This window comes from Eurypyga helias, unplaced genomic scaffold (genome assembly GCF_000690775.1).
Source record: "Eurypyga helias isolate BGI_N326 unplaced genomic scaffold, ASM69077v1 scaffold10930, whole genome shotgun sequence".
Lineage (NCBI taxonomy): Eukaryota > Metazoa > Chordata > Aves > Eurypygiformes > Eurypygidae > Eurypyga > Eurypyga helias.
Genome location: NW_010225056.1, coordinates 1 through 11,568, shown reverse-complemented (window position 1 = coordinate 11,568; position 11,568 = coordinate 1). Strand labels below are relative to the sequence as shown.

Below are 11,568 nucleotides of genomic sequence, written 5' to 3'. Positions count from 1 at the left end.
ATTCATGAACGTCCTGTTTTTCTAGAAAGCAAATGAACACAAAGCCATAGGTGTTGTAGGTCAAGGCAAACATAACTTGAAACAAGTAAATTCCAACAGTGTTTTATGCGCTAATCTTGCAGCAGTCCTCCTGTGCTGCACACATGCAGAATTACGTTACTGTATTCCAATCTGTTTAAATGGGAAACTCCACACAGTAGAGCTCTTGCACAGAGTAACTGAGCAGTCCCCAAGACTTAAAAAAAAAAAAAATAAAAATCACACCTGTTACCAGCTGAGAGATTGCTATGACATAACACTATACGTTTAAAAAGAACATATACTTCTGTATCTTCTAGATATGATAGGAAAACACAGAAAATAAAGCATACAATATGGAAGAAACAACAGAGAGAGTGGGGGTTATAATGAATCCTTACCAGATTCCATAAATGTTGTAGAATCAAATGACATTCTATGTGGTCCGACATGCTGGAAATTCTCCTCTTTGATCTCTGACTGCACCTCATAGTTGTTGAAAGGGTCCTCCTCCTCCTCTGGATCAGATTTCCTTAATCTGCTTCAAAAAATAACATGTGTCTAGTGGTTTTAAGGTTAGGGCGTATCAAACAAAACCCCAAAGAGCTTCCTCTACTTAGTTCTTGATACTCTCATAATGAGTTGTTGCTGTACAGTACCTGGAAGGAAGGAATTTCACCAACAGCTCTTGAAAGTCCACCTTCTCCTCTTTTTTACACTTGGTGTTTCGGACTCTAGCAGACCTCCTTTTTGCTGTCTCACCACTATCTTCCGTAATTCTTCTTCGCTTCACACCTTTCTTGGATTTATCACCTGCAGATATGTCACCTAGAAACAGAATTTAAAAAAAAAAAAAGGATGCTGACAGGTTAAATCAGCAAACACAAAGTAGTTTTTATTTAAAAACCGAAGTATTTATAGCTGATTATTTTATTCTACAGCAACACTTGAGATGCACTGATTTCCTTCTGAAGTCAGTGCCAACATTTTAAAAATACTGATAATTTAAAAAATGACTGTAATATAAACTGGCTATGGCATCTTGCATACCAATGCTGGTTTGAGGCAAGAAGCAAACATACTGAAAATTCTGCACTTCATTATCAGGCCAAGACACAGGCCTGCACGGAGGAAGAGACAGTGTCCTCGTATTCCCAGCAACGGCGAACCATCTGACCCACCATCAGTGCCTCATCCCCTTTCCAAGTTGTTATTGCAAGCACGCTGGTGTACGAGGGTGGTGCACTCCACATTGATTTCCACCACATGGGTTGTGTGCACTGAACTTCATCTGGACCTGTGGGTGCTCGTGCATTGTTCGGGTCACAAGAAACTATCATCTCCAGCACAGCCAGTTACCTCAGGTACTGGGTACCTTTCTCCATGGTGGTCCATTTGTGTGGCTGATGTGGCACACTTTCTTTAAAAGGGTACCTTTCCTTCATGCTTGTCAGGAGTCATCTCCAGAGGCTTACATTTTGTGTCCTTCTTCCAATCATTTTGTTAATACCTGCTTCTCCAACAAGTGACCCCAACCGTGTGGCTTCTCTTCCCTCTAACTCCATGCTATTGGCCCCGTTATCCCAGCAGCGGAGCAGCCAACTCATATGTTCACCTGGACAATGGCTGAAGTCTCTACAGATAAAAAAGCCTCCAGGAGATAACTCAAAGTACCAGGGTGCTGACAACATTAAATACAGGATTCCTCCCAACACCAGTAATACACCGACCAGCCTAACAAAACTCTTCAACCCAGTTGAAGCATATGAGATCAGGGTAATAAGGAACACGTAAGGCAGTAGATCCCACTGTTCTGTTAGCAACTTAAAGAGCCCAGAACTCAACATCTTGATCAGCCACCACCACATCACTATAACAAATACCTATCACACAATAAATAAACCTTATCTCAACTCTCTGGAGCCCCAAGTTGGGAACCAAAAACAACTGACGTGGTTTAAGCTGGGTTAGCAGTAAAGTACCACACCACCACTCACTCACTTCCACCCCAGTGAAGGAGGAGAGTCAGAGGAAAAGACAAGTAAGCTTGTGAAGTTGAGGTAAGAACTATTTAATAATCGAATATAAATGAAAATTATAGTGGTACTACTAATATTATCAATACAACTACTAATAACTAATTAAAATAATAGGAAATAGAACATATGATACAATAGCTCACCACCCACTGACATGTCACATAGCCAGGTCCCGAGTAGCAAGAGTCAGAGTCAGAGAGCCCCACCGACTGGGGCAGCGGGAGGGGGAGAAGTCAGCCGACCCCCCAACACACAAACAAACCGCTAACAACCATGCCAAGAGCTAACAAAGGAGCTAATGACCCAGCTATGAAGCTAGCCAAAGCCTTAACAACCCCTCCAGGCCACTTGCCTCCTAAGTGCTGCACATGTGCCCCAAGCATGACTACCATGGAATGAAATACACCCTGGGCCAGCTGTCTGAACTGTGAAGAAAAGCAGCTCTTTTCTGCCTGAAACCAGCACACCTTCCTTTTCTAACATGAACGGTTAACAGAATTTAATTTTATAGAGCTCAACTTCAGTTTTTCTACCAGATGTTATACATATGCTGAAAAGGTTCTGAAGCCACCAACATGCAGCATTTAAAGACAGCAATTCCCAATGAATTCTGAAGTGGTTTTAATACCCAGATAAGTACAAAAGATATCTTGAATCTTAGACTGAAGTACCTTGCTCACCTACAGCAGCTCCTGGTTCCAACGTGTTCTGACTGTGACTTGGAAAGTTGGGTGTCACTGGACTATAAGGTAGTACAGGATCTGGCACTGTCACCACTGGATTAGTGTTGACAGGAGTTGGCTGAATAACACTGACAGGAGTAGAGGTAGGAGAAAGAATCAGATGTTGAACTGGGTCTCGGTACTCTGAGAGATCAATTCTCTTTCCCAGACTGGGTCGAGGCGGATCACATGTTGTGAGGTGGTGATACATGGCAAGTAAAGCTTCTCCTAAACATTTCCACCTACATGTGAAAACACAATGGCATCATAACTTCATTAATTCTTGTCACGTTACTTTCTACATTATATTTACAAACCTAACAGCATTCAACAGTATTTTTCTCCAATAGCCTAGAGGTGAGCAAGATCAGCTTTTCAGTGGGAGAATACACACTTGAGTGAAGGGTGTGTCTGCCCATGGCAGGGGGGCTGGAACTAGATGATCCTTAACATCTCTTCCAACCCAAACCATTCTGTGATTCTGAGTGTCAAAATCTGTCCTGCATCTAGAAAAGCTGGAGAGTATTTTTCCATAATACTTGTCATACAGACCACTGACAATTTCAGGCCTGAAACAGAGGTCCTTAGGAGCTTTCCTTCTGGAATACACCACTTAGGAAAACAGGAACAAAATGTGGCAGCAGGCAAAAGTATTCAGAGGAAACTGGTGAGTTGGTTGCAGTAGGAAGGAAATGGGAGTCAATAACATGCCCAATCTCAAAAAATGTCTTTAACAAAGAAAAGATCTATGCAGTAGTTGCTGTGGAAATTACTCTCTCCTGAACCCTAAAAAAGTAGCATCAAAGGAACTATTTTCAGGTTCTGCATTCAACCAGCAACAATAAAAAAAATCTCACCCTTATCCACAAGTAGAAGCAACTTCTCTGCAACAGGACAGACATGCAGAGTCCATTAATATTCCAGAAAAATATGTGCAATAAAAAAACCTAAACCAAACCCCAATTCTTTATGCCTTAATAAAGACATATATAACAACTTATTAGTATCTTTGTATCTTGCTTAAAATATTGTAATTTGTTTCCACGTTTCCATTATCCCAACAGTAAAAACATTTTTTGAAAAGCTAGACTTACGTTGAAGTTCATATAAAAACTAGTCCCTACAAGAAAAATCCAGTAAGAGAGTTGGAATGGCTGCCAAATCGTTCTTAGTTAACTTTTTTTTAAAATATCACTGGGTTTAATTCAAAGGTTGAAAACTGATAGATAAGAGGTTTATGCTAAAATTGTAAGCACACCGAAACAACCTATAAACTAATAAAATATGAAAACACTGAGGGGGTGGGGTGTGTGTTTTTTTGTTAGAACCCAAATAAAAGTTCTGAAGAAATCTGAAGTGCGACACAGTGGTCAACATGAGTGGCTTCAGAGAAACCTTTTAAAAAGAGAAAATAAAGACGTACGTGAGAAAGGGAATTGGCTGGACCAGTTTGAGGTCCGGTTCTCTGTCACGCACTAGCAAAGCTTGTCTTTTCTTACGAAGCTCCAGTGCTTCATCTATGATCTTTCCTGTTTCAGCTGCACTCACATTTACGTTATGGATAGACAAGTCACTAAGAAAAAACAAGAAATGAAGACAAGGTTTTGGTTTGTTGGTTGTTCTTTTGTTGTTTCATTTTTTAAAAGCCTGGGGAGATGCATTTGATACCTTTCTATAATATAACAAAGATAAACAGTGTTAAAGCAAGCATTCAAATAACAGTATTTTCTAAACTTTACAGCATGCATAGAAAAGTGTTCACCATCCAAAATCTTTGTTCTGCCTTAAAAGAGGAAGAGAGATTGTCTTATTCCGTTTTCCAAACACTGAGAAATGAAAGGAAAGCAGGAGGTTTCATTTTGGTTTATTTCTAGGACATAAGTTTTTGGTTCAGAAAAGATTGCATAGCTGAGAAATTCCTCTCATTTCAAAGTGCTATTTTGAGGAATATATGTCATCGCAAATAAAATTTGGAGTTGAAAATTGACTTGTGTAGTCTCAGTCTAGGAACGACTTTCTGAAAGTGAAAAATAATCCACTTTTTCAAAGACATCTCAATCCAGAAAAAAAAAACAAGTGGCAAAAAGCCCTGGCTTAATTCAGTATCTATCTCATTTCAAGAGCCAGAGCTAAGGCAGCTTAATGAATCAGGGTCTCTATAATTAAATAGGACTTTGTGTTAAAAGTCTATTCTAGACATAAAATCCTACAGCCTTAAAATTTAAGTTATCCTCTCTCTTCTACATCTTTTAAGTACTATGTATTTTCACATTTTAGATGTTATAGTAGTCTAAAGTGTTAAACGTGTTTTTGACCGATGTATTGCCTAACTTAGGGACGCGTGCGAGGATGCACGTTCCACTCCATTTATACATACAACTTATATAGGGTACTGATGTTATCTGCACATGCAGCGATACTACATTCAGTGAGAGTGAACTATAATTAAATATATATTACATAATTAAACTTCTTTCTTGAATTCTGGCTATCACAGCAACATACTACATTTTCAGCAGCAGCTCTGATGTTGAACTGTCACTTAACTTAGATCCTGCAAATTTTACAGGCCTCTACTTTCTTTTCCCACCTTCCTCTTACCCATTCCTCCTATAAAATCCACACACAGAGAGTCCACCTTGCAGAGCTACATGACACCAAACTTTTAGTGTTTTACATACTACAATTAAAAAAAAAGTAATAATAAAAGACTAAAATCTCAAATATAACACTGCAAACTATTTTCAGAGTTGCAGTGGTCTGAAAGCTTAATAAACCAAGAATTTCTATATCTCAGTTACTAATGAAACATACGAAGTCTTCTGACTGTACTCATTTGTCACTAAAAATCAGTAACTCCCTGAAAGGTAATGAGGAAAGTGCATGAAGCCCCAAATTTTTAACTGCTTGGAAAAGCAGTAATGGGGGGGGGGTGGGGTGTCAGTTTTGGGGTTTTCTGGTTGGGTGGGTGGTTTGGGTTTTCAATTGGGAAAAGAAAACCAAAATGAATGCTGCAGGTATCAGCTGCATAGAAGTAAAATAAAGCAAAAGAGATTATTACAAGGGATCTAGGTATGAGAGCCAGTGAGCAGCAGCCAATGGATTTTTTACCTCTTTCTACCTCCCTCCAAAAGTCATTATTGAAGAACATTCTGTCATCAGCACCCACACTTAACACTGATTTATCATTCAGAAGGCAGGTCAGCAAGATATTCTTATAGCTTAAAGCATTGTATCTCACCAGCTTTTCTGAACTACCCCAACCCCAAAATTTAGACTCCAAACACAGTATATACTCTATGATGACATTCACCATTTGAGGAACATCCTTAGGGAATCTTTCCGGAGACAAGGCTGCTCCTCAAAGATCTTCTCCTTCAGAACCAGTCCTTTGCTATACAGACAGTCTTTTTCCAGAGCTTTGCAGATAAAGTACAAACATGCTGACAGAGAAACAGAAATTGAATGGTCAGTCGCTGCTTTGGTCCATCCAAAAGCACCCATTTCTGGGCTTCACATGCACCACTGAATTCCAAATAAAATGTGACATTTACATAAATTAGAGCAATAGCTTTGTACAATGCCAAATAATTACATGCATACATTAAACAACCTATCATGTCTTCCCAAGTATTATATCCAGAAAAAGAATATCATTCATTTTGTTTAAACAATTGTTGCAGCACATCTTTTATTTACTTTCAAGATTCCATTCCTACACAAAAGAAATTAGAATCATAAAGCAAAATCACAATCATTTACCATTTTCATGTTATCAAATGTCCTAACTGCAGACTCCATTGGTGTAACAAGCAATGTATCCCGCTGGGTTTTTGCTCCCATGGGCAATTACGTGAAGAGAATTAGAATCTTTCCAATAGGATAAACCTAAGGGATTAGATTCAGCATTTCTACCATCTTGCAACTTCTCCCCTAAACCTACTTTGAATCAGTTCATGCACTGGATAGTATTCAAATGTAAAATCCTAGGGTCAGTTGTATCACCTGCTGTAACTACAATTAATCATACTAGACTATGAACCCGGACTGTAGTTTTATACCCAAATCCTGGGACTGTGCAGCTGGAAATTACTAGAAAGACAAAAAACAACACCCACTGAAAGGCAAGAGAATAGTCTACAGGGAAACATACTGCAGAGGCTCTGATCTTAGAGACCAGAGGCATTTATTTTTAGGGCACCCAGAACTGACACACACCACCATTCTTCACCATGAAATTAAAAAATCTATCACGAAGTCAAAGCCTCTATCATAGCCTAATGTACTGCTCCCAGATAGACCTTTTCCTATCCAACTGCATTGTCGCAATTTTTTATTGATAAGCAAAATTATACACATCTTGAGAATTTTTCTGTGTGTATTATACTTACTTGTGTAGTCACTGAGCGTGTACAAGATGGTGATAAGGTTATCTAAACAAGGCCAGTGATCAGGATTACACCGGAGACCTTCTTCAAAAGCATGACGAGCCAAAGGTAAGCGGATTAGTTTTATTGCCACACGACCAATTTTATACCATAAGTTGACATCCGTCGAGTCTAGCATTACCGCCTAGAAAGCAGACCAAACAACGTCATTCACGTGTCGGACATGCACATCCCCTTGTCTACAGGGATTGTCACTGCCTTAGTTTTCAGCAGGGTCACTACTGATTTGGGGATGGGACTAGTTATATCATGTATGACATCCTAAAGCACGCAGAATTCGGACATACATTCAAATGATGAATGCTGAAAGGTGTACGTCTAGATTTCGGCAAGTTTTTGCAAACACTGAGGCTCAAGTGTTTTATTTCAGCCGTACCGTACCTCCAAATAAAATTCCATGGCTGTCTCTAAGTCATCCCGTTGTGCTGCCAGCTGTGCTAGGTTTTTATAGGTGGAATATTTTAACATCAAGCCTGGATGTTTCAGCCCTTCTTTCTCATCACCAGAAAGAACTGCCTAGAAATGACAAAATAGATGCAACACGGGCATTAGAAATCAGAGAAGTAAAAAGAACAGCAAACAACTTGCCAAGTGATGCCGCTGAAATTTCTGATTAGTCAGTAAGAAATGAAGTAATACAAAATATAATAAAAACAGTTTCTAGTTTCATTCTCTAAAGGTCACTGACCTCTCGCAGAAGACGTATCTCAAGCAGCTCATTATAAGCTTTAGCAGACTCTTCAAATCGGTCATGTTTCTGAAGGTCCAAAGCTTTGTGGTACAAAGCAAAAGCTTCTGCTTCCTGTGGTTTAAAAAATTAGAACCTATTTTGTAGGGCAACTTTACTAAATATTACAATGTACTTGTACTTATTATGAATATCGGTGCTTTCACACTTCTAATAAATACCTTCTGCTCTACAGCAGTCCACATCCAGACTGTATCACAGAACATTAGCCTTATTAACCTAATATAACCCATTTGGGTGTAGTTTTAGCTTGCTAAAGGAGGGTTCAAGAGATAAGACAGTAACACAGCTTTCTTAAAAACAAAAAACTATGGTTGAACAATCCCTGCAACAAGAGAGGACAAAACTCCCACCAAGACAAACCTTCATTAAGAAAATTGTGGGTTTGCTTACTTGAGCTTCCTTTGTCTGTGTCTTATGACTTTTGAAGGTACCTTCGTAGTCATCCTCTATTGTGGAGCTCGCATTCAGTGCTGCAATTCGAATCTAGAACGACAGGTGAGACATGACAAGAAATCTTACATCTACATGTGTCCCAGTTTCCATTGAAACTGGATTTTTCTCACTTTTTTTAACTTTGCTTGGTAACTGGACAATACTGAGAGACATCTACACGAAGTTAGAAGAACTGTAATGGATTTAGTCATTACTAACTGCAAATAATAAAATATCTAAACAATTTGTCCCTCAAAATCAGATGAAAAATCAAAATTTCAAGTGCCTTGTAAGCAACAGCTTCCCTAGAACAGATGTGCATTACAGTGAATTTTTTCAAGTTCTTAAATTTACCAAAAACTACAATCAATCCAAAAACAATGTTCACATTATTCTTAGTCCTGGGAGGAAAAAAAAAAAATTACTTATACCAAAACATCTCAAAAACCATCTCAATAAGCCCTTACCATGTTCACAGCTATTCACACGTTCTCCAGGATTAAGAGGAACCACCTAACACAAACAGGTCTGGAAAACAAACAGGATTTGACGAGTTATTCTGTTCAAAAATAGCATTTAAAAGTAAAAGACAGGCTGGGAATACTTCAATCAATAACCAATTAACTGTTCGATGTCACCACCACCCCATACCAAGAGATAAATAGCCCTACCACACAGGAACAACACATTAAAGTGAATTTTAACTAGAGGCAGAGAATAAAATACAAAGTCAAGCACACCCATTACTTCAGGATGGCTTCCAAGACTCTGGTCCTGGTGGTAAAGGGGGACTGGAAGTATTGGCAAGGTAATTACAGCTACAACGTTACTGCGTTACTGTATAATATTTAATGAACATACATTACATTAACAACATTACAACATGAAACCCTTTAATGACATAAGCTAAAACCAAAAAGAGCTTCTTGAATGCTCTGACATTTTATGAGCCTGAATCATTACAGCTTATGAGCTTATCTTCAGTTACTTTAAAAAAGAACCATGGAAGTTTTCCCACGCCTTTTATCTACAGCACAAACCAGAGTGCTCTCTCATGTCTAGAAACCACAGCATTAACCAGTATTTACAGAACCGGGAAGGAAAAAAATGGAAGGTTATCTGTGCCAGACTGACTTTGCAGCAGCAAGCCATGGTGGCTTGTCAACCCATTGCTCAAAATACTGTCCATGCCATTCCTGATTGAGAATGTTCTCATTACTGCTATCCCTGATAGAACAGGACCAGTGTCTGTGACACAGCTGTCTTTTCTGCGCATGGTGACCAACTTCTACAGGCTGCCTCTAATGCAAGAGCAAGTTACAGCTCCAGCACATGCACACAGACCTATTATTTAGGCAAACAAAAGAAACTCAAATTTTACTAACTCATATTTCTTCATTCTGAAGGAAAGATCTTCACATCTCCAGCCTTATTACCACCAATGAAAAGTTTCAATGGGAAAATACACATTTATAATCTGTAAGTCAATTTTCCTCATAACTAACCCCATAATTCATATTCTATTAACTTCTTGAAACATTATGTTAGTAAAGATAAAAAAAATACGAGAGTTCTGTGCTGCTTTTTTAGAAAAGCTTTGCTGCTACATGATAAAACCTTCTCATCACCTCAAACAAAAAGATGACACACACAAGACAGGCTAAAACCAGTCTTTAATATTGGAGACCCATTAATAGAAGAATAAATCCAGAATTAACCACAGCAGGAAGCAGTGGGAGTTTTGAACTATAAGCTGAATTAACTCATACATCATGATTAGTTCTGCATGTAGAGAAAATAATGCTTTGACAGGAATTTCATTCATTCATTCAGCAATATTTTGCTTGCCCATGCACCACTAACTTCCCTCGCTTGCAGCTTAAATCAGACTGACAACTGCACAGCAATAAAGCATTCTTCTCTTTAAGTCACTAAATAAACATTAACAAACCCTCAAATCTCTTTCGAGACAAGGATTCCCTGTCTATTTTGCATATGAAGAAAATATATGCACAGAGATCAATGGTTATCTCTTTCAGAAATACTGAAGGCCCCCAGTTTTGACAAGGTGCAGATGCTATGACATCTAAATAAGACTGTACGATCCCATATCGATTCCATATTTGAGTGGGTTTAAGTTCATTTACAAATATGCCTATATTCAGAAATACGCTCAACTGTTTTGCTGAATCCACATAATCTTGGTCAAGGCAACAGAAGTCAATAGGAGAGAGACTGCAGGCAAGTTTACTTTCACGGTTAGACTGCCAGTGAAACTGCGCCTCCAGAAAAGGTGGGGAATCGATTGTAATTCTGCTTTTTATTTATACAGAAAGTTTGTAACAAATATTTAGCACCTCTCCTGTCTGGTGTTCACAAACAGAGAGCAGAACAGTGCAATGCTTCTGAAAAACAGGACCAGGATATTGCCCCTGCACAGCTTTTATACTGGTTGTCAGGCAGGCGGGGGTGGAGGGGTGCATTTTAAACCAAGCACTGTACACGGTTACAAACCCAACCGTGGACTGAGGTACAACGGTGTCCTAACATCCAGGAGTGAAGTATGTCACTACAAGTGCTTTCAGAGGACACCAATTAGGTAAGGAAAAATTAATTAGTCTTTAATATATAAAGTATCACAAACTGGACTGAATTTTTTTAGTTACAAGTGTCCCAGCTGTAAAGCTGTGGTGTGACAGGCGAGCACATCCTCAAAAGGCAACCATAGCTCTTTAAAGCCTTTTGCCTTTAAAACCTTACCTCCTTTTGCCTCAGTAGTTTGACACTCAGTAAAAATCTTAAACGCCAGCTCTCGTTCCCAGAGCTTGTGAGATTCTCAGCTTCAAAACGAGAAACAAAGGGAGTGCCTTGGGCTTTCCTGGCTTTTGTTGTCGCTGCTACACTTGGGATCTATACACTGCAAATGCACATTTATTTACAAAAAAAGAAAAAAAAACCCACTTTATTTTTGTTGGTTTGGGTTTTTCTTCTTAACGCTGCCAAAATCGCCTCAGCCGCGTTTTCACCGAAACACGGTAAGATCCCGCAGAGGAGCCGGGGCCCCTCTCACGCCGCTTCCCGCAGGGTGGCACAAAAGGCCGGGAGGAGGCGGGGAAGGAGGGAGCCCACGTTCGCCTCTGACCGTGGCTCTGCGAAGG

At 39.3% G+C, this 11,568-nt stretch overlaps 1 protein-coding gene across 1 annotated transcript in view; it reads right to left on the bottom strand.

Moving 5' to 3' along the window:
- Positions 1 to 8,461, bottom strand: part of CABIN1 (calcineurin binding protein 1) — a gene marked incomplete at both ends in the record, with an annotated part of 48,210 nt that extends 39,749 nt beyond the window's left edge. Inside the window, 10 exons of the mRNA XM_010147905.1 lie at positions 1 to 21; positions 420 to 556; positions 678 to 846; positions 2,729 to 3,021; positions 4,203 to 4,352; positions 6,093 to 6,222; positions 7,171 to 7,351; positions 7,609 to 7,743; positions 7,916 to 8,029; positions 8,369 to 8,461. The exon at positions 1 to 21 is cut by the window's left edge and continues 185 nt beyond it. Coding sequence (XP_010146207.1) covers positions 1 to 21; positions 420 to 556; positions 678 to 846; positions 2,729 to 3,021; positions 4,203 to 4,352; positions 6,093 to 6,222; positions 7,171 to 7,351; positions 7,609 to 7,743; positions 7,916 to 8,029; positions 8,369 to 8,461 — 1,423 coding nt within the window. The remainder of the gene's footprint in view (positions 22 to 419; positions 557 to 677; positions 847 to 2,728; positions 3,022 to 4,202; positions 4,353 to 6,092; positions 6,223 to 7,170; positions 7,352 to 7,608; positions 7,744 to 7,915; positions 8,030 to 8,368) is intronic.
- Between the last annotated feature and the right edge of the window lie 3,107 nt (positions 8,462 to 11,568).